The following is a 24657-nucleotide window of genomic DNA, read 5'->3' as shown; positions in this document are numbered from 1 at the left end:
TGTAAGTTCTAGCTCCATTATAAATTGCACTTTGATAATCAAATGCTTTGGACTGGACTATGTATTGCAGATGAAATAAAACTCCCTACATACATAATTCCGCATAGGAGGTAGCTCTTATTGCAACCTGAAGAGTGACTCCAAAGAGCCAAAAGCTGTTGTCCTGTTGGACAAGTAGACTCAATCCCATTACTTTGTGGTCACTCCTTTCTTACTAATACCCTTTCCCAGAGCTGGAGGTAGAAAGTGAGTGAAGTCGGTCATAAAAGTACAGGGTCAGATCCTGTCTTTAAGATTTTTATAGTTTGTTCATTGTTCATCTTGTTTTATGCATTAATTTTGATTTTTTAAAAATATTTTCATCTTGACTACTGAGTTTTTTGGGTGCTCCTTTAAATTTCATACCTGAACTAAGCACCTTACTCATCCTACACCCAGTTCTGTTCTTGCCTCTATTTTTCCACGGATAATGGAATTATGAAAATGAAGAAAGAATTCCATTCTTAGGCATTTTTTCCAAGTGAAAAAGAAATTTAAGGACCAGCATGGTAGAAAGGGTAGGGAAACAGAAATGTTCATTAGTTTAAATGTCTTTTTTTGTAGTTAAGGTAGTACATTATTTAAAGTAATGAAAACCCACAAACTACTCTGGTAATAATTCCTCCAGAAAACCAAGCCAAGGCTATGACGGAAATGGGAATGTTTTCTTGCTACATTATGACATTCCTCTGATTTGTGGCCAATTACACAGGTTATAAAATGGCTGTTAATCAGGGAAATGCCATATATTACCATCAGGAACTGCTGAAATAGGCCCTACAGAGCAAAACTCTTGACAGCAGCTATTAAAATAGAGATTTAGTCATTTCTCTCTCTATGGTGCCTGGAGTTAGAAGGAATAAAAATGGTGGGGCCAGTATCTCCTCCATATTTCTAATTTGTTGCTTGGTCCAATTCAGTACAGTTCAAGCAGTTCATGAGCTTTAGTTATGAATGACTTAGTGCTGCTCCCTGCCATTTTTATGCTGTCCTTGCCTTGAGGGAGTCTGAACTTGCCAGGAGCAATTTGTTTTGCTTTTTAATTTTTGAATATACATCTGTTAAAAGTAAATTTGCCCTTGTGCGAGTTTGAGATTTGAAGCCAGTCTACATTGCACTGATTGAATGTCTGTAGAGATGAAAATCATTTTGTTGATGGATATAAGGCTTGCTACAAATTGATGATGGAAAGAGTTAGAAGATGAATTAATACCACCAGGTTTTACTACTATTTTGCAGAGGGACAAGACATGTTTTCAGTAAAAATATCCAGTTGAGGTTCTCATGGAATGTGTACAAGGCAAGGAAGAAGTAGAGGATGGCATATTAAAAGTCTGAGAATACTAAGATTTTAAAATTATACGCCTTATCTCATATCAACTAAGTTTTCAATTTTATTTCCTTCTTAATTTACTCCTAATTTTTGTCTCTGCCCAAGATAAGTGAAAGTAGATAACATTTCTATAAAATGGGTAACGCTCACATGAAATAAAAAGGTCTATTCCCAAGCCCAAGAATAATGAATCAGTTTATTGCTTGACATATGGCATTGTCTAGCACACAGAACAGTACCAAGCATTACTCCAATCATTAATTTTGATCAAACCAATTGACACTTTCCTCCTATACTGTGGTCTTTTGAACATTCAGTCATTCAGTCCAGACAAGTGTATCAGAAAGGTTATCAGATCATGGATATAATACACTTGCAATTACTAATCTGTTGAGATTATATTATTATTTTATATTAGAAAAAGAGAAGAAACAGGAATACTGCAGTGCTATTAAACCAAAGTATGATACAAGAGTTAAATTTTGACTAAGGCATTATTTTATCATTAAAGATATACTCCTTTTGAATTTACATGCTACCTTTTGCCTGAATCAGCCTTTCCATAGACAGGCATGTGAAAGACAAGGTCTGCTCCATTGACAAAAACAACTTTAGACTAAATGGATGAAATTAAGCCTGAGTCCCCTTGGCTGCCGTGATCCGGCAAACAAACCAGTCTTTTCTGTTGAAATTGCTGATCATTCATGCAAAGTTTTGGTTCTTCCTTTGGAATAGAACACTGAAAATCAAGAAAATAAAACTGGGGTGGGTAGATTTGGATTAGGAAGAAAAATGAAAAATGGCAACATAGTGGCAAATATAGAGGGGCAGAAGATCTTCCCTAACAGTGAGACATAGCTTGTCTCATCCAAACCCACCATGTGAGTAGAGGACAAGAAGCAAACTTTCAAAACATTCTTATCATGTTAGCAAAAGACAAAGACCTATGTGTTAAAAATGAAGGTTACAGCTATTTAATATAAACTCATCTGGGCTTTGTTGTGTGTCCAGAATCAGAATCTGTGATTCTGTGGGTTTTTATACAAGTAAATTTGTCTAAACCCGAGATAAACATACATGTCTTCAAGAGCATAGCAGATAACATAAGGAATGGTGACACCTATATTAAACCAGAGAGCACTTGTCTCATTTAAAGGTATTCAAATTGAATTTTCTTGCTAGCCCTAACAAGACAAGTCTGCAGGCCCATGGTCAGCTTATTCTGGAGGAACCAAATATGGGTGTTGCTATCTGGTCATTTTAGTTTTTCACTCTACTGGCTGCAGACGAATAGCCCCTCTATCCCAATATCCTAAATCTTTGAAGAACTTGCTACCAGACAAGAACCCCTTCCCTCCTTTCCTGAGGCATCTACTGTGACCCTCCACCAGGAGAAAGAACATACGCAAGCACTGTGCCCATTGCAAACAAGATCTAATTTGGCACTTTCAGAGCAGAATGGGGTTGCTCAATGACCTGCCTCCCTATAAAACAGGGTGATCTCTGAGGTTCCCATGCATGGCCACTCTATATGTCTGTGCAAAATAGGTAATCGTATATAGGACCCATCCCAAACATGTGACAGCTAAAAGGTAAAGAGAAGCATGGGAATAACAATCATGAAAGAAGGCTAGAAGTAAAAAAGGTTAAAGAAATTGTCATCCCTAATCATTGTCACTAAACTCAGTGATTGCCTACATAATGAATAAAGAATTGGAGGCATTAAAAAAAAAAAAGTGGAAACACCGGGTATAGCAAACTCATCAAATTCAACTGGCTGGAGACCTAGTAGAGGAATAAAGTTGTAGATTTGACCTACCTTTCTTCCTTGCTCAAGTGCACTTTCTTTTTTTTTTTCAGGATCTCAAGATCCTACACTGGGTATTTGGGTAGACTTAGGGGACGGGGTCTTTAGAAATCTCAATATTAAGACAAAAGAATATACAAGTGGATGTAAAAATATAGTAAAGTGACTTAAGTGAAACTGTACCTCTTATATTCTTAAAATATCCAAAGATAGAAAAATAATATTTAATATAACATAATAAAATTAATGCAATAAAATGTATAGAGTCATCATATATTATATGATTTAGTAAAGTTGGCTACCTCTCATACAAAAAACATAATCATTTAAGTGAAACACTAACAATTTGAATAAACTGCTATTAAATCATTGTTTATTTTACTTCTATCATAAAAGTGATAAAAATAGTACACAAGATTATAATATAGTCATCCAGAATGAACAAAAAGACAAATAAATTATTTTGTTCATCTCTATTTCTGTCTTTTTGTTATCCTTTGTTTTGCAAAATACTTTCCTCTGCTTCACAACTTTGTTATTTTTGACTCCTCTCTCTGTATCACCTTCCACATCCAATCTGTCTCCAAATCCTGCCAAATCTTTTTTTCCTCTCATTTTTGTCCTTCTTGTTTCCACAATCACTGCTACTGTCCTTCTTGTTTCCACAATCACTGCTACTGCCACATAACTAATCTCCTACCCCGTCATAATAAGTTTGTATGACAGCAGACTCAGAGCTAGTCTTCTCTTACGCCTATGCACAACTCCCAGAATGATCTTTCTCAAAGTATCAAATCTGCCCCTGCAGTGGAATATAAACTGACTCTCGTTCTAGGACTGCTGCTTATGGTTGTACAGGCAGACCACAGCGCAACTCCAATGGACATCATTTACATGTGGTGTCATTGTAAATTTACTATAAAAATTTTCTAGCAGATGCTAGTAGAGTCTTAAGGAATGGATGGAGTTTTCAAATGTGCGTCAAGGCACCATGTGACCCAGAGTTTATTGCTGTATAAAATCTGGACACTTTATTGCTCCTTAAGCTAGAGGTCCTCCATGAACTTCCTCCTTTCCAGTGAGCTGCTCAGGGACTCCAGCGCCATGCATACATTCCCCCCTCTCTGCCCTGATCCCCTGCCATCCTCTGCTCCAACTACATATCACATATGGTTTCTCCTATGTGAAAGGCCCATGGCTCTCCTCTTTATTGATCCTCTTTATTATATTATTAACTAATAATATATAATGCCTTCATAAGAACCAGTTTAAAATGGGATTTTTTTATTAACCACACATTAATCACATTTTTACTATATATTATTTCAAAGGAGCACTTGTAAAAATAAATGCATATGCTGAACACTTTGATGGTGAATTATGCTGTGCTTGTTGATATATGACTTTGTAATTGCTCTGGAAAACCTTCCAATTCTATTTCTGTCTGTCTTCACTAAGTTATAAACTCCCCAACAACTGGTGCCATATTTTTTAATTCTCCTATATCTCTCCATCTACTGAAGAAATACTTTCTGCATTCATCTATGAGTGCTTTGTAAATAAACTGAAAATATACAAATACTTGCACACATGTAGATCCCATTCTCTTAGCTATTAATAATTTCATCAGATCAAGGTTTCACAAGAAACAAAAACCAACACTTTAGATTTAAGGGAAATATTTTGTTCAAAAAAACCAGAAAGTAGACTAACATTAGGTAGATCAGATGGGTTAATTAACTGACTAAAAGTAACATTAATATATGCAGATTGTGTTAACACGTTAGAGGATGATCAGAATCTTGGGGATTTTGTGTTGGCTTTTCCAGCCCACATTTCAATTTGGAGTTTTAAATCATTGATAATTGTTTTTAAATACCCCCAGAGGAAAAGTTTTAAAAGATATATCAAAGAAAATAGAGTGGATAATATACAATAATGATGTAAACCATGAACCAGAGCAATGTATTAATAGAATGTTTACCTGGATTTAAGTAACAAGTCAACTGTATTGAAAGGAGGGGTTAAGTGAATAGGCATGTAACAAAACTAAATTCGTATCAATTATAATGACATCAAGAGATAATTTATAAAATCAAAGCATCAATAAACATTATAAACATATTTTAGTTATGTGAGGAAAATACATTCCAACAGGGAATAGCTACAGGGGTTTAGAGTGAATACCTTTAGGGAGAGGCAGGCTTTAATGGGGGTGAGACAGCAAGCTACCACTTTCATTCAAAGTCATTTGGTACTATTCGTTTTGAAAGTTTGTTCATTGTTTTGCAAAAATTGCTTAATATTAAAAAATAAATAGAAACACAACAGTCTCAGAGTCAGAAAGCTCCATTGTCTCTGATGTGTCCGTTGCTTAAGAGAGGTCACTGAGGCAACTGAGGAGACAAGTCTAGATTTTTGCACGGAGAAGATCCCCTAAATCTTGCCCCAGATAGCAAGCTGGGACCCTAAATAATTATATATGATACAATATTTTTTCCTCACAACTTTCCCATGTAATAGGCATCATTATTTCCAAATCAAAAATGATAAAAAATGAGATTCAGAGAGGTTAGACGAACTGTTCCAAGTCCCACAGCAGGTACATGGTGGAGTTGACAGTTTAGCACAAGGTCATCTGGCTCCAAAGCTGATGCTTTAACCACTGCTGGACAAAAACTCTGAGCTTCTGCCATAGTCGAGAAGGTGATATATCAAAATACATGGCCCTAAAAAATGCTTGATAAATGAATGTGTAAGTGAATACTTAAGAATAGCAGAAATCATTCATTACCAGGAAGGTCAAAATCAAGGTTTCTACAGGACCCCATCCAGATGCCAGGTCTATTTCAAACTTTCTGCTTCAGAACCACAGATAGAAACACTGCAGAGATTAACCTATTCTGTAATTCAAAAGGAGCCTTTAGAATGAAAGATGAAGCACATTCATAGAAAATAGCAGTTATATGGTCTAACTAAATTTTTTCTACAAGGAAATTTTAAAGAGAGGATATCCTTTCATTTTGGGGGAAAGGGACAAATAAGAAAGGGATAATGAGTCTGAACAAGTAGTAGTTCATAAGATGAACATCATGAAAGTGAAAAAGTCCTTTGCAAATGTTATGTATTAATAGGTGGCAATTTAGCAGTAGACTTCATTTAACTAGATCCCTTTGAAAGTAATAGCAGTTATATTAATTTCACTCTTGTGGATAGGGAATTCACTCAGGGCATTTATTTGTGCCCTGTTCATATTAATAAAAACAAAAATTGTATCTGAGGAATTTAACTGGATGGAATTGAATAGTCAAATTAAACATTTTCATTAAAATTTATAAAATCATCCTGATATTTAGTTGGAAAGTGAGGGATATATATAATACATATCCTCAGGAAATATGAAAAGGAAATAAACGAAGACTCTCGACCAAGTAGTTTAAATGAAGAAGAAATAAAGTCATAAATAACATTATTAAAAAACGGTAAAACAAACCAGTGCAATTATCAAACCAATGTGAATACATTACCTTCTACTAACTAACTATGGTAAATCCAATAGTCTTATACATCTTCCAGTTTATTTCTTATATCAGTCAGATGAGGGAAGATGTTATTTTCATTTTACACATAGACAGAAATGGGTCGGACGCGGTGGCTCATGCCTGTAATCCTAGCACTCTGGGAGGCCGAGGCAGGTGGATTGATTGAGCTCAGGAGTTCGAGACCAGCCTGAGCAAGAGTGAGACCCCATCTCTACTAAAAATAGAAAGAAATCAGCTGGACAACTAAAAATATATGTAGAAAAAATTAGCTGGGCATGATGGTACATGCCTGTAGTCCCAGCTACTTGGAAGGCTGAGGCAGAAGGATTGCTTGAGCCCAGGAGTTTGAGGTTGCTGTGAGCTAGGCTGACACCACAGCACTCTAGCCTGGGCAACAGAGTGGGATTCTGTCTCAAAAAAAAAAAAAAATGGACAGAAATGACAATTTAACCCGTATTTTCGAACTTGGAGTCCTATAATGATTTCATTTCTTTTTAATGACTAGAATTTTATAAAAGAAGGTGCTATTAATGATCAAAGAAATAATATGTGAGAGCTTTGAGATTTTTCATAGCATAGTTCAATGTTAGATGGAAGTTCTAATATAACTTAAACCCTAATTTATATTAATATTTAGCACCATGCCAGGTACATGGTAAACATGAGTAACTGCTTATTATTAATGGAAGTGACATACAACTCTATCTAGTGATTTTCATTCTCGATATGTCTATCCTGTAGGATTTCAGTGAGCATGTGACAAGGGAAATGATATTTGTCAGCGTGTTTGCAGTCAACCCTTGCTGCTTTGTTGCTCTCCCTCTCTCACTTTGTGAGCCCCATCTTTCCCATACTTATTCCTGGACATTAGTCTTCTTCTGTATGAGGAGAAGATGAGAAAGGGGTAGCCAGAGCTAAAGAAGTATGTGTGTGTAGCCCTTGAGGTTCGGTGCATATGATGTTTAGAGAGAAGATAGAATAACTAGGCTACAGCTACTGGGTATGAGAGCTGAAGGGTTAAGGAGAAGGAATCTACAAAATGTAGCTATGGATTATAAATTGGATCTTCTTGCTCTCAGATAATTACAAGTAAAGAATTAGTTTGGATTTTCTTTTAACTATCAATAATACTGTTTCTTCGGCCATGTTATAGTTCAAACAGGGCCTACATTTTAGTTACGGATACATTATGCCTTTTATTTAAAACCAGAGTTGGAATGTTTATTTTTCTGTTTTCCTTGCTATGGTTTTGTAAGTTTTCCATTTTAAAATCTGCAATTCTTCTCTATACATAGTTTCCTCCCACTTAATTCTATTGCCAAAAGTTGCAAAATGTTTAGATTTGGCTCAAGAAATTCCAGAAACTACTTTAGAAAAAGTGATCAGTATAAAAAAGGACAAATTAAGAAGGATCAGAGTCAAGTAGCTGAAACATTACAATCAGGATAGAGTCAGAATGTTCACATTTTAACTTTCTTATACAGAAAGCATTGAGAATCAAAATTACTGCTTTAGAACTTCAGGGGCAGCAGTAAAAATATTCTTCAGGTCAGTCTTTTTTCTGAATAATTGGCCTGATTGTTCAACCAGTATTTGCTATCAGAATGTAGAAAATAATAAAAGCCCAGGGATGCCCTTTAAATTAATGATTTTCTCACTATACATGAATATCTTACTTGCCAGAACATTTGAATGCTTCATTCATTATTTAAAAAATCAAATCCAATCAAGAAGCTAAGAAATGAAATTTCTACAGTTCCATTTCCTTAATTGATGAAGACTTTCAGGTTAATATCAAAAGAGCAGCCCTTTAATTATTCTCAAGGAATTTGTATAGATATCACAGTCATAATCAGACTGTCTTTATTTCAGAAAGTATACTTTTGGTAACCTATCCAAAGATCTTATTTTAGTGAAAACAGTAAAAATAACAGAAATATTAAAAGAAAGATGAATTATGATTGACAGAGGAGAAAATTCAATTACTTGGCAAGTATATTTTGAGGAACTAGGATTGAAAATAATAATATATTACTGACTGAAATGGATATATTCTGTTTTAGAGCCATGCTTTGCTGGAATACTTTATGCTTTGTTTTTCAGGGATGTCAAATCTTTGGCTTGGAATTTAGAAGCAGACACCTTAAACAATGTTATGTGCTTATATGAGTAGAATCTGTAGTATAATGGTGGTTTAATCAGTCTGCCTATAAAACCCTTTATATGAAACGGAGTGGATCATTAATTAATATGTTCGGTACTCTTCTTCACATCCATAACACTGATAGTTCAGAATCCTCCATCTATCTGCCTTTCTCTTTGCTACTCTTCCCAAATACAGGCCAACAAAGGCAAGGGTTGTTCTCCTCTGCCAACGTCCGGCACAACTCCTCTAAGGAGCCACATGCGCTACCTCTCAAAGGGGTGGGCATCCAATCAAATCAAAACTGTTCTGGCTCTGTTGTGGGGGGTACCTTCTCTCCTGATCTGCCCTCTCTGGGTACCAGGAAAGTGATGAAAGTAACTGTCTTTGTGTTTGCAAGTAATAAGATGGCAAAATAATACTCTTCCCCAGTTCAGGGTACTTAAGTATTTTTTTTTTTTAATAAAAGAACAAAACACATACACAGAGAAAACAATTTAACCAGCACAACCAGGTATAACATGAGAGGTTTTAGTGCATTGTCCCTCATGCCACCATCAACTGCCCCATTCACTTCTAGTTCCTACCCACCAGAATTACTATAAAGGCTTTCCGGTATTTTCTTCTCTGCCAACCTCCCACCAGCTCCCACCTTGCCAAATTTTTGTATATGTGTCAGCATATATTTGGTGTACCTTGCTAATTTTCATGGAAAGGTTTTAAGGATCTTTTCATATCTATACCTACTCATCTACTTTTTCTAAAGATTGTATATATACTATTGTGTGGATATACTATATTGATATAAGCAGTACCTTAATGTTGGGTACTTTTATTTCCCATTTTTTCTATTACAAATAAAGATTTAGTGAATCCCAAAAGGTATATCTTTTACAAGTATATCATAGGGTAAATTTCTAGCAGTAGAATTACTGGGCCAAATACAAGTCTGTTTAAAATTCTAATAAATTGATTAAATTGGTCTTATAAAAAGGGTTTCAATTTGCACTTCTACCAGCACTTTTGTGAGTACTTGGTATTATAAGACATTTAACTTTCCCAGATCTGATAGATGACAAATGATATCTCACTGTTCCTTTGCCTTATAGTTCTTTAACTGCGGAGATCTTTATTATAATTTTACAATTGATTATTTCTATTTATTTTATTGTGAACTACGTATTTTGACCATTGTCCTTAAATAAACATTTTGCACATTAGCCTGTCATTTTTGCATAGGCATTGCTAATCTTCTCTGAATGATTCCAATTTGATTGTATATGTTGCTTACATGAGGCTCCTCTAATTTCTGTAACTGTGATCAATTTTTTAAGACAACAATGAAGAAAATGAGAGGGAGACAAAGGGAAGGAGAAAGAGAAGAAAAAAAAGTTGGGGGTATGGGTGGGAGTAAGAGTAGCACTGCTACTGAATATACTCTACTAATCCCTGGTTTTGACTACCAATCCATAGTAAAATGCAGTAGTCAGCATAATTTCTGCGATGAGACTGTGGTATTTGAATCCCAACTCTGCCATTTAGTAACCATGTGGACCTTAGGAGATTTACTTAAATTCTCTAAATCTCATTTTCCTCCTTTGTAAATTGGAGATGGTGATAGCATATAAATTGTGTTATTGTTTGCATTAAATAAAATAATCCACTGAAACTGACAAACACTAAACATGGCACCTAGCACACATACTCAATCACTGTCACGCATTACTATTACTAAAAATTTGCACGTCTTGTCCACGACGGACTAGAGTACCCTCTCTTTCTGGGTCCTTTCTCAGTGCCCTTCGTTACTTGGGAACTGTGTCTTTTATTTACATTTTGTGTTTCTGTGGAGCTAATTTAAACAATTAGCGTGATCTCCCAAAGGAACAAATATTTTGGCATAATAAACTATTTAAAATATATTAAGGAAATAATCTGCTTTATCCAGTCGAGAGAGGGGAAACACATAGGATTTTATATATTTTATTTTTTCAATTCCACTATTCACTAATAAATCATGTAAGAAAAAGAAGATATATATCCTTGAATGTTAATACGTTTGTAATGTGATGCATACCTAAGTAAGATTTCTAAACTTGCATTCTTATATCAAATGATTGGATCTTTATTTTCTTTCCTCTTAATGACTTTTACTCTTTATACTGTTACAATGGAACTGTAAGCTGCTCGGTTACTATTACAATATAAACTAACCTAAAGTTTAGAGAATATTAAAAATTAGCGGAAAGAAGCTATAAGATTTAAACCTGTCATATTGAATTATCTATAGCAAAGAAAGCATACCAAAGTAACAAGAAAAAAACCTGTGCAAAGTCTATTTGAGGTAAGGTATACAAATACTGTTTTCTCTATAAAAAAAACAACAGTTTTATCAGACATATGCTAACAATTGTTTTTCCATTCCTTCGATTTTTATTTCTATTTAAATAAATATTAGTAAGTGGTATTTACTGAAGTTGGGAGATTCTGCTTAATAATCATATCTGAGATTTGGAAAAGGTAATAATAATAATAAAATAATAGTATATAATAATATAATAAAATAATAATAATCTAATAATCCACTTTGGTAATAACATTTTTTAAATAAGTGAAACTATTGGAATGATGTCAAGAGGGCATCATTGCAAATGTAAAAAGACTAATTCTTTGGAAGTTTCTTCTCTATAGAAATCCATCAATTTAAGTCAGATAAAGAACAGATACCAAGAAGAAAATGTCATTTTTGACCATTTTAAATTGTCCAATGGTCATAAAAACACATAGCTTATATTATAATTAGAAATATACTTATGGATAGATGCCAATAAATTAAATCCATTAAATCAATTTCCTTGCTTTTTACTAATTTTATATTAAAATAATCTGAATTTGCACAGCCAGGTGTAAGCTCATAGATTATTAAAATTGCTTTATCCTTTTTTTGCTTTCTGTTCACAGAAAATGATGACCATCTAAATGGCTTAAAAACCAGATTAGAAAATGCTGATGTCAAAAATGAGGATCTCCTGAGAGCTTTGAATGACACTTTGGAAAAGTTATCAGCCATTCCAAATGGTAAGCCTTCAGGATGCTGCAAACTGTGTCAGTTGACCTGAACTTTTGAAGAATGTTGTGAACTTTTACAAATTTTTCTTTCTTTCGTTTTTAAATACAGAATATTAAGGGGGTACAAATGTTTTTCTTACATGTATACCTTTTATAATGCTTAAGTCAGGGCTATTAGTGTACCCATTACCTGAATAGTGTCCATTGTACATGTTAGACAGGTTTTTCCTTCTCCTCTCCTTCCGCCTGCCCTCTTCTTGATTTCCAATGACTTTTATTTGTCTTTGTGCCCATGTGTACCAATCAATTAATTTCAAATTATTAGAGAATGCACATTTTTTTCTATTCCTGAGATACTTCACTTAGGATAATGGTTTCCAGTTTCATCCAAATTGCTGTAAAAGTCATTTATTCATTTCTTTTTATGGCTGAGTAATACTCCATGATATATATACATACCACATTCTGTTAATCCATTCATAAATTCATGGCACTTAGGTTGAATCAACTTAGGTTGATTCTTTGTGATTGTGAATTATGCTGTGATAAACATTTGAGTGCAGTTGTCTTTTTGACAAAATGACTTTTTTTTATTGGGTAAATATCCAATAGTGGGATTGCTGGATCTAATGGTAGGTCTATATTTATTTCTTTGAGAAATATACATACCATTTTTTACAGACATTGTACTAATTTGCATTCCTACCAACAGTGGATAAGCACTCCTTTCTCTCTGCATCCACACCAGCACCTATTGTTTTCTGATGTTTTAATAATAGCCATTCTGAGAGGGGTAAGGTAGTATCTCATTATGGTTTTAGTTTGTATTCCCTGATGATTAGTGATGTTTAGCATTTATTTCTATGTTTTTGGTCATTTGTCTATCTTCTTTTGAAATACTTGTTCATGTCTTTTGCCTACTTTTTAATGGGATTGGTTGTTATTTTCTTGCTGATTTAAGTTCTTTGCTGATTCTGGTTATTAGCCATTTATTGGATATATATTTTGCAAAATATTTTATCCCATTCTGTAGATTGTCTATTTGCTTGGTTGATTATTTCTTTGCTCTACAGAAGCTTGTCAGTTTAATCAAATCCCATTTATTTATTTTTCTTGTTGCTGTCATTGCCTTTGGGGTTAGAGTCAAATTCTTTGCCTGCGCTGATATCTAGAAGAGTTTTTTCTATATTTTCCTCCAGAATTTTTATAGTTTCATGACTTATACTTAAGTATTTTATCCATATTGAATTAAGTTTTGTAAATGGTGAGAGATATGAGTCCTGCTTCCCTCTTCTGCATGTGGCTGTCCAATTTTCCCAGCATCGTTTATTGAATAGGACTTCTTTTCCCAAGTGTATCTTGTTATCTCCTTTGTCAAAGATCAGTTGGTTGTAGATAGATGTTTTTCTATCTGGATTCCCTGTTCTGTTCCACTGGTCTACATCTCTGTTTCTCTACCAGTATCATGCTGTTTTGTTTACTATAGCATTGTAGTATAGTTTGAAGTCTGGAATGTGATGCCTCCAAATTTGTTCTTTTTGCTGAAGATTGCTTTGGCTATTCAGGCTCCTTTTTGGTTCCAAATGAAGTCTAGAATTATTAATATTTTTCTAGATCTCTGAAACATGATGTTGGTACTTTAATGGGGATTGTGTTGAATCTGTAAATCACTTTGATCAGTGTGGATATTTTAATAATGTTGATTCTATCAGTCTATGAGCATGATATGTTTTTCCATTTGTTTCCATCATCTGCAATTTCTTTCCTTAGTGTTTCATACTTCTCCTTGTATAAATCTTTAATCTCCTTGGTTAAGTATATTCTTAAGTATTTTCTTTTCTTTATAGCTATTGCGAATGGTATTGAATCTTTGATATGACTCTTAGCTTGACTATTATTGGTATATAGAAATGCTACTGATTTGTGTGCATTGATTTTGTAACTTTGCTGAATGTATTTATCAATTCCAGTAGTCTTTTGGTGGAGTTTTTGGTGTTTTCTAGATATAAGATCATATCATCAGCAAAAACCGATAGTTTGACCTCCTCTTTCCCAATTTAGATACCCTTTATTTCTTTCTATTGCCTGACTGCTCTGGCTAGGACTTCCAGTACTAAATTGAATAGAAGCAGTGACAGTGAGCACCTTTCTCTTATTCCAGTTATTAGGGGGAAAGCTTTCAAATTTTTCCAATTGAATATAATGTTGGCTGTGAGTTTGTCATATATGGGTTTTATAATTTTGAGATATATTATTACATCTATGCCTAGTTTGTTGAGGGTTTTTATCATGAAAGAGTGCTGGATTTTTACTGAATATTCTTTCTGCATCTATTGAGATAATCATATGAGCTTTGTTTTGGCTTCTATTTATGTGGTGAATCACAATTTATTGACTTATATATGTTGAACCATCCTTGCATTCCTGATACGAAACCCAGTTGGTCATGATAGATGAATTTTTTTGATGTACTTTTAAATTCAGTTTGTTAGTATTTTGTTGACGATTTTTACATCTATATTTATAGGGGATATTGGTTTGTAGTTTTCTTTTTTTGTTGTGTCCTTTCCTGGCTTTGATATCAAGGTGGTACTGGCTTCTTAAAATGAGCTTGGGAAAATTCCCTCGTTCTTGATATTATGGAAAAATTTCTGCAGTATAGGGACCTGCTCTTCTTTGTAGGTATGATAGAATTCAGCTGTGAATCCATCTGGTCTGGGCTTTTTGTGTTGGGAGAGATTTTTTATTACTGCTTCAATCTTGCTGCTCCTTATTGATCTGTTCAAGAGTTCTAGCTTATCCTGATTGATTCTTAAGATGTTGTGTGTTTCCAGGAATTTGTCCATTTCCTCTTTATTTTCTATTATAGTTTATGTGCATAGAGTTTTCATAGTATTCACAGATGATATTTTGTATTTCTGTGGAATCAGTTATAATATCTTCTTTTTCATTTCTGATTGAGCTTATTTAGGTCTTTTCTCTTCTATTCCTAGTTCATCCAGCAAGAGGTCTATCAATTTAGTTTATCTTTTCAAAGAACCAACTTTTCTTTTGGTTGATCCTTTTATGTATGTGTTTGTTTTTCATTTCATGTAGTTATGCTCTGATCTTTGTTATTTCCTTTCTTCTGCTGGCTTTGTATTTGCTTTCCCATTCCTTTTCTAGTTTCTTGAGATGTGAAATTAGGTTGTTAATTTGTGATCTTTTTGATTTAGGCATTTGTGGCTACAAATTTTCCACTGAGGAATATTTTTGCTGAATCCCATAGATTTTGATAGCTTATAACCCCTTTGTTATACAATTCAAGGATCTTTTTATTTCCATTTTAATTTCATTATTGACTAAATAATCATTCAGTAGCAGGTTATTTTCCATGACTTTGTGTAGATTTCAGTGTTTCTCTTGGAATTGACTTCTAGTTTTATTCCACTGTAGTCTGAGAAGATATGTGGTATGATTTTGATTTTTTAAATTTTTTGAGCAGTATTTTATGGCCTAAGATATGATTAATCTTGGAGAATGTCCCATGTGCTAACGAGAAGAATGTATATTCAGTAGTTTTGGAGCACAATGTTCTGTAAATGTGTGTTAGTTTCATTTGTTCTGAGTCCCATCTAAGTCTAATGTTTATTTATTTATTTTTTGTTTCAGTGATTTGTATAGTTCTGACAATGGGTTGTTGAAGTCCATAGCAATTATGATGCTACTGTTTATCTCTTTTCTTAGATCTAGTAGAATTTGCTTTGTGAATCTGGGAGCTCCTTTGTTAGGTTCATTTATGTTTAAGATTGTTATGTCTTCTTGTTGAATTGCTTCCTTTACCATTATATAAAGATCATCTTTGTGTTTCTTTACCATTGTTGATTTAAAGTCAATTTTATCTGATATGAGAATGTCTATACCTGCTCTCTTTTGGTTTCCATTTTCATGGAGTATTTTTTTCTATCCCTTCACCATGAGTTTGTGTGAGTCTTTGTAGGTTAAAGGTATTTCCTGGAGATAGTAGATACTTGGGTTGTGTTTTTCATCCATCAGCCAGCCTGTGTCTTTTGAGTGGGGCATTCAGATCATTAAAGTTGAGTCATAAAATTTGATGTATGGGATGCTGTTCTGTTCATGTTGGGTAGTACACTATTGCTTTGTTTTCCCTATTGTACTATTGTTTTATCTGAGCTGTGAGCTTTAGCTCTTGGGTGATTTTACCCTGGTTGGTATCTATTATACTGATCTATATTTAATGCTGTTCTGAATATTTCCTGTAGGGCAGGTCTGGTCACAACAAATTTCCTCAGTGTTTGCTTATCTGGACAAGACTTTATTTCTCTGTCAATTATAAAACTTAGTTTTGCAGGATACAAATTCTAGGCTGGCCTTTCTTCTCTTTATGAAGACTGAAGATGAGTTCCGAATTCCTTCTTGCTTGTAAGGTCTCTACGGAGAAATCTGCAATTAACCTGATGGATTTTCCTTTGTAAGTTAGTTGTTGCTTTCATCTTGCTGCTTATGGAATTTTCTCCTTCATTCTGATTTGGCCAGGTTGACTACTATGTGTATTGGATATGTCCTATTTGCTATGAAGCTTCTCAGTGTTCAGTGATCATCTTATATTCAAATGTCTGAATTTCTGGTGATACCATGGAAGTTTTCTTCAGTAATTCCCTCAAATAGATTTTCCATGCTTTTTGTTTTCTCTTCTCCCTCATGCATACCTATAATTCATACATTAGTTCCATTCACATAGGCCCATATTTCCCTAAGTGATCATTCAGTCTTTTTATTCTCTTTTCTGCCTCTTTGAATGATTAGGTTAGCTTAACAGCCTTGCCTTCAAGCTCTAAGATTCTTTCTTCTCCTTGGTTTTGTTTGTTTTTGAAGCTTTCTAATATGTTTTGAAATTCCCTAAATGACTTTTATTTCCTTAAGTTCCATTGTATTCTTTCTTACATTGTCTAGCTCTTTAGGAACTTTTTCATATTTTTCATTGAATATTTTTCATTTTCCCTGAAATATTATGGGGGGTTCTTTTCATTGGTTTTCAAATTTCTATTCAATTTCATTCATCTTATTTGCCACTTATATTCTGAATTTCATTTCTGTCATTTCAACAATTTCCTTTTGTTTGAAGTCCCCTACTCTAGATCCATGGTGATCACTTGGGGGTGTCAAACTATTTTGTTTTGTCATGTTGCCAGGGTTCTTTGGCTGGTTCCTTTTCATCTGAATCCTCTTCTCTTGGCTCATGGCTAATAGTTTTGCAGGGCACCTGCTCTCTTTGCTGGGGACTCTCTTGCTTAGTTAGAAGAAGAGAAGGTCCCTACATGGCACTTTTGGGTCCTACTCTGGAATGTCGATCTGGCAGGGTAGGGGCAGGTGAACTGAGAGCCTCTAGTGCACCTGTTCTGTTTTGATCCATTCTCCTATGATTGCTACAATTCAGGCTGGCGCTGGATGATCTTTGTGAGGGGTGGTGGGTTATTCCCCAGATCATTGCTGGAATTTCGAGTCAGAGACTTAGTGAGACCACCTCTGTGGAGGCTAGCATTGTGGGGGATTGCTCTACCCATGGTCTCACTATGGGGGAGACAGTGGCAGCTGAGTGAAGGCAGTAGTAATGAGTATTTGGGCTGTGGGCATTTGATTGAACCAAGTCCAGGTGCAATGGTGGCTAGAGGCTGGGAGTCCCTGGAGAAGGACTGGAGCTCAGGACAGTTCTACAGGCTCAGGAGCAGTGGTGGACTCTCAGGGATGGGGTCTTGTGGCCCAGGCACAATGCTGAAATCTCGAGGGTGATCTCTTGAGCCCAGTGGGAGCTCTGGAGCCACAGGGGCAGAGCCTCAGACGCAGGCACAATGAGAACCTCAGAACTAGAGCTGGGGACCACAGAGACAGAGCCACACAGGCAGGTATTTGCTCCACCAGTGTGGGGACTACAGATGCAACATGCAAGGGCAGGGGTCAGTTCTGGCAGCCCATGGACTGCAGAGGCAGGCCAGTTCCTCTGGCCAGCCTGGATTCTCCCCCTGCCTAGGTCCTACTGTGGCAGTCACCCAAGATTCCCCAGGTGGTGGCTGTAGCACCTGAGGCAGCTCCTCTGCTCAGATCCTGTGTCACAAGGCATGGCTGGGGGAACATCCTCTCTTCCCACTCCCTCCCCAGCCTAGCAGGGGCAATACAAAGGTTACTGCTGCAAAGCCACGTCCCAAGCAGACCTGGTGCCATGCACCTGAGGTCACAGGATGGCGTCAGCTGCAGATGCTCAGGACCAGCAGCAATCAGATTCCTACTGTGCCTGTTATTTGGTGCAGTGTCTCTGCACAGACTCTGAGAAGCTCCCTGATCAGTCCAGAGGTCTGCCATGATGGAGGGAGCCACCTCACCACTCGGGCCATGGTGCCTGTGGGGTGAACGTGGAGCACCCGGGCTTTCTTCTCCTGCCCTTCTCCAAGTGTGGGTGCCTCCCACAGATCCCTACAATCTTGCCAAATAAATTGGCCTGTCACTGTCTCCTTCACTCTGAGTGTCCCCTCCTCACTTCTCCGGGGTTTTACAGTGTTCGTTCTGAGAGGAGCTGTCCATACGTAGCCATGCTGCACCTGCAACTTTCCTGTTCTTGAAAGCAGTGTGAGGGCAGGGTACTCCTAGTCTGCCATCCTCCTATTTTTTCTAACACTATGCTGTATTAAGCTACTTGTTTTCTTACTTATGAATTCTTCTTTGTAAGGATGAGAAATTAAACCACACTTTATATTATGATATTTCTTATCCTTCATTGCCTTTAGCTGGCATCCATAGAAATATATTACAAACTGAGCATATAGACATCTTATTATTATAACATTAATCTCTCAGAATTGGCAGGTGATTGGTTCTAGGACCCCTACACACACACACACACACACACACACACACACACACACATATACCAAATCCTTGGATGCTCATGTCCTTAATATAAAATAGCATAGTATTTGCATATAACATATACTCATCATCCCATATATTTTAATCATTCCTAATACCTAATATAATGTAAATGCTATGTAAATAGTTATTATACTACATTATTTAGGGAATAATGGTAAGAAAAAATGTCTTTACAATTTCTGCAGAGATTCAGCCATCCTTTTTTCCCAAAAAATATCCAAATATCTAAATACCTGAGAGTGGTTGAATCCACAGATACTAAACTCAGGGATATGGAAGGCTGACTGCACTTTCTTCTGTGTTTCAGCCCAAGAAATCTTTTATCAGTGGGAAAGAATAAACTTATATAGACACTATTCTCTAAAATATTGATGTACTGCCCCAAACTCACAGTTTATTATAGTACCTGACATAATAGATGAGAGCCAACTACCATTCTCTCGTCACAAAGTTCAATTCCTTAGCTATTCAGACTTTCAAAAACATAAGTGGTCAAACCCTATCTGTAATATCTTCCTACCTATTAAAACTGCTTGAAATTATTGCCTGGTGTTAGTTCCTGAAAACATGTTTTATTTTATATTTTTATTTATTATATATTATATAATATATTATATGTTATATAATATAATATATAAGATATATTATATATTTATATTTTTAATAATAAAGATTACAAACACTTATTGAGTGCTTACTTTTTATGCTTATGTTAAGTGTATATGATCGTCATAGTAATCCTACAAAGCAGATAGAATTATTATCCCCATCTTACAGGTGAGAAACTGAGACTCAGGATACTGAAGGGCATTGTTAAAAGTGGCATATATGAAATTTGAAAGCCACAGTTTGACTTCAGAGCCTGTGGTCTTAACCACTAACCTACACACACCAGCAGGCATCTATATGTACAATATATGTTCTCTATACAAATTATGATTAAGAGACAAGTGCACACATTTATACAACACAGGAAATTTAAATGTTCTTTACTTTTTTAATACTAAAAAATCGGAGTAACTTTTTAGATTTTTATGCTATCTCTTGAGTAGAAGGTACATTGAAAATTTTCAATACTGTAAATAAATATAAATACACAAACACATGGTCTAACATATTTGAAAAAGTATCTCTGTCCTAAAATGTCAATGCATTCATTTCCCCCTCCACCCCCATGAAAATGCAGATTAAATCTTAAGCCTAGTTTTGATGATGCTCACATGAATAAATTTCTCTCTTTAATATGTTCAGCAGCAAATCACAATATGCCCTTACACAATGAACATTTCGAACAATCACTTTGCTACCTTAGGAGCTAATCAGGTATTCATAGCAAAAGTCCCTAAGAAAATTTAATTTAGCTAAAAAATTTGCTTCATTTGCAACACCTGAATGAGACAAAGTTCAGCCTTTTCCCTTTGTAAATGTGTCCCTAAGGTCAGCCAGCCACAGCCTCACTTTGGTAAGCATGGATTAAGCCAGTAACTCCAGACCCGTTGTTTTGTTTCTCACACCTTCATCTGCTGACAGACACAGTCGCTAAACTGCAAGCTGCTAAGGACAAAGCCAGACAAGCCAACGACACAGCTAAAGATGTCCTGGCACAGATTAAAGAGCTCTACCAGAACCTTGATGGCCTGAAGAAAAATTACAATAAACTAGCAGACAGCGTGGCCAAAACGAATGCTCTGGTGAAAGATCCTTCCAAAAACAGTAAGATCTCCTTTTTTACTCTGATGATGTCATTGATTTCCTCACACTATAAAAGGATCCTAGACTCATAAATGTTAGAGCTGGAAAAGACCCTTCACAGTGGGTCTATCCTTCTCATTTCATAAACTGGGCTCAGGAATTGAGTGTCCTCTAGTTCCAGGGCTAGCATCCAAGCCTCCTAGCTCCGTCCCAATTCTTTTTTCATCTGAATTTTGTCCAATCAAAGGGAGATGAGGAATTCTTTAGGTCTGCATGATATTTGGTATAGCAATGCCAAACACTTTTTAATCCGTTAGTGTAATTAAACATACAGTTGTGCTTAGAAAATTATATTTTCAGAATTGGCCAAGTGTCATGGAACATAGAGGTTAAGGAACAGACTCATTAGCAGGCTTGTTAGAACAGGGTATGAAAATGGGATGGACTTGAAATACATCAAAATTTGAATATCTTGATATTTTATTATTTAGATTCCAGTTATTGAACATTTCCAGGAAATAAAAATAAAGCATTTATCTAGTTTATAAAGAAGATCATTTCTTCATATCAAATTCTACTGACTTAATAAGGATTTACTGAGAAAATCTGGGAGAACTTACTATAATAATAATTTATATAATTAATTAAATATAGACAATAAACATAAAGATTCTTTTATGGTTTTTTTTTTCCTTTCTATCAAGTGATAAGAAGTTATCTTGGTGCATGGATTTACCAAAGGAGATGCTTGAGTTTTTATGCTTTTCATTTTCAAGAGACTAGCCCTCTTTATATACCAACATTTTCACTGGGTGTGAAAATATTAGTAAAGTGTAAAAACAAAAACACTGGTATTGACATTAAATGCTACACAACTCAGATGCCATTCAACTAAGGAGTGGAGCCTGATTTCAGCATCCTAGTCTCAAACCAAATGCTAACGATGCTATGGTCTCATAGACACTGTTACCATGATTTCTTCCTGAACAAAAAAGAATGCAAATATATGTAACATGTACTTCAGAGCTAAGGAGAAAAAGGATTCATTCCTTGCCATTTCTTCAAGGAAGAAAAGGAGAGATACAATGTTTTTAATTTTCTTTACTTTTTTTTAGTCACTATAGCTCTCAGATCTTCTTTAATTGTTTTTAACATAAGCCCAGAGATAGCTTCTCTCATAGTTCTAATATTCCATAAGAATAATTTACTCTCATGCTCTGATGTATGCCAAATCACAATATTTTCCCCAAAAATTGAATGAAAAAATTTTAAGTAAATATTACTATTTTTTATTTTAAAATTTAAGATATCATTTAATTCTATTTTAGATCTTAACTAAAATAATGTTTCATAATATTATCTCTGTTTTTGATCCTATCTCTATTAAGAGAAATAGTTACCTATAAATATTAATTAACTTGGGTCCATTTTCTATCTTACTAGAAGATTATAATAGTTTCTTTTAATATGAACAATGGCTGCTAAATAACATATTTTTGTGTACTTTTATTTGATTACCTTTGTCTGACTTAAAATGGGGTATATTTGTAAATAGCACCTGTTGTAAAAAGTACCATTTTTATAGTCACTATTTTATAGTATCTCTAGAAAATATTTCCTCATGATTTTTCTAATTTTTTTGTTTTACTTCCATATGAAATTACCTGCAGAAATCAGTATGTATATTTTTACTTGCATATTTTTTAGTAACTCTTATGCTTAAAAGCTTCAGCTTTGCATGTTACCATGTTTTAGCACTGCTTTAAACATTATATAGCTATTCTTTCTGCTGTCACAGCATTAACACTAGGTACATAAAAGGAATCTTCTTATATAAACAGATAGAATATGGATATAAAGTGTATTGGATATAAAGTGTTTGTAACAGTGTTATGAAAAATTAGTGTAAAATCCATATGATATCCACGTAAAAGTGGAAAACTGAATTCTTTCACAGATTGAACTAAATTATGTTTCTGATAACACAAATTCAGCCACTGCCACTCAAATGACTTCTTTGCAGTAGGATTAATATAAATTAGGTCTAGGAGCTTGTTGTTTTTCCCCAGATACTCACTTTTTTCCTTCCTTACAAGTATTCTCATCTTCTAGAGAATTATATTTGGAGAAGACATTATAAAATGAGATCTTAACAAATATGTAACAACTGGAATATAAAAATATTCTCTCTTAAACATCTTGTAAGTTACATTGAAAGTCAAAAATAAAACTGCAAAATAACTAGAAAAATAATAATAAAATTCAACATATCAAAATCTGAAAAGTGTGACCAAGGCTGTCCTCAGTGGAAAATGAGAGCAAGTATATAACTAAACAAGCAGTGAAATAAATTTTAGACAATCAAGTTGGTGATTTATAAGAAGTAAAATTCACTTAAAGAAAGAAAAAGAAGAAAAAAATACAAAAAATTTATGAATTAGAAGACAGTAAATAATAGACCTAATAAATTCAAGAGGTGAATCCTTGGGAATTAAAGATTAAAAATTAGAAAATTGGTATGTTTAATTATAAAAAATAAAGCACAAATAGGCAAAGTTCTAAAGGAGATATAATTAGATAAGGGAGGAAATTTAACACATAAAAAATTGTCAAAACTCTATGCTAATATATTTTAAAGCCTAAAGGATATAGATAATTTTCTAGGAAAACATTAACTAAACAAAATCTATCTTCGGGAGTTATTTAAAAATCTGCACAGTCAAATAATTATGGAAGAGAATAAAAAAGTTTTCATACTGTATAAGAAAGCATGACAATATCACAGATGATTTATTTTGCAGACCTTCAAGAAGATAATATCCATATGGCTTAGACTGCTCCAGAAGACTAGAGGGAAAAAGGGGGAGGAGGTGAACCCCCATGTTCTATTTTGAAGAATTTGATAAAAACTTCTGGGAGCTTTAGACGAAAAGGATCTGTTGTCTGCCAAAGCCTAAGTAGTCTAAGTAGTCTTTGTTTAACTACTTTTTCTCTTGCTCATGAATCTAAATCTAAATCATATTTCCTCAATTCTAATTTGTGGAATTACATTGGAAAATTAAAGAAAGGAAAAACTGATCAAGTGGTTTATTAAAAGTATACAAAACAAAGGGGTAACTGTGTTTATGTTATCTATACAATGATACAATAAGGGCTTTGACCCAGAGACCTTGCATAATTGAGAAAGAAAATACTATACTCAGTTTTGATCTATCAACTTTACCAGTTTAAGTTAGTAGTAGACCTGTATTGTTCTCAAATAGCACTAACAATATAACTCATATTTATGAGCATGAGTTCAAAATACCTACTTTAAAACCTAATTTAAATATAATAATTTACTTCCATTTGGGCACATTTGATTCATCCCTGAGGATTAGTTCTCAGTGGTCATGTGTCAGCCAGAGAGAAGATCATTCATAGTCCAACAGAGCATGTAGCCTTGGACCTTAGGCAGTTTAACTTTTTCATCAGGGTCACAATGACAGAAAGCTGAACAATACATGCTCAATCAGATAATAAATGGCATAGTTTGGATAAGATTGCCAGCATCCCAGAGATAGAATAATTGGTTTTCCATGTGTCATATGCCGTCCCTTGAAAAGCACATACTGAAAGTCTATGGATCAGTGATAACCTTCAACTGTTTTAGGGTTGAAACTTTTGAAATTGCTAATATTCAACCTTTTATTTTTTTTAACCTACAAAAACGGCAGTTTAATATGGGTCAACCTAATATATAACACAGGATAATCAACTATTCTTCAAAATGAAATTGAACTGCAGCATGAAAGATTTAATTAAAGTATAACATAGCCCTTCAGTCTAAGGGTTTTTCAACATCAAAATGTTCTTCAAAAGACATTTTGAAAGTTTCTTTCTTTAAATGTGCAAAGAAAGACAGTGAGAAAAAGAAAGAAAACTAATTGTGTGTTAAGAACCCTGATTTAAATACAGTTCTGGCTTGGACAGACTAGGTGACATTTTAAAGATGCTTTCATTTCCTTGCTTCTATGACTAAAGTTCTATTATGTAAAGGTTAACTTTTTGGCTGAAGTTAGAAATTAAGCATTGAATTAAGTTCATCATAGTCTCTATCTTCAAAGCT

At 34.6% G+C, this 24657-nt stretch overlaps 1 protein-coding gene and 1 pseudogene across 1 annotated transcript in view; one reads left to right on the top strand and one right to left on the bottom strand.

Moving 5' to 3' along the window:
• Positions 1-24657, top strand: part of LAMA2 (laminin subunit alpha 2) — a 583504-nt gene that overhangs the window by 483278 nt on the left and 75569 nt on the right. The window contains exons 42-44 of the mRNA XM_076002974.1: positions 11826-11942; positions 20388-20570; positions 22220-22225. Of these exons, the coding sequence (XP_075859089.1) occupies positions 11826-11942; positions 20388-20570; positions 22220-22225 (306 nt within the window). The remainder of the gene's footprint in view (positions 1-11825; positions 11943-20387; positions 20571-22219; positions 22226-24657) is intronic.
• LOC142871247 (uncharacterized) lies at positions 10064-10157 on the bottom strand (annotated as a pseudogene).

The sequence above is a fragment of the Microcebus murinus genome, chromosome 5 (assembly GCF_040939455.1).
Source record: "Microcebus murinus isolate Inina chromosome 5, M.murinus_Inina_mat1.0, whole genome shotgun sequence".
NCBI classification, from domain to species: domain Eukaryota; kingdom Metazoa; phylum Chordata; class Mammalia; order Primates; family Cheirogaleidae; genus Microcebus; species Microcebus murinus.
The sequence above is the reverse complement of the archived record's forward strand: the minus strand, read 5'-3'. Positions and strand labels throughout refer to the sequence as shown.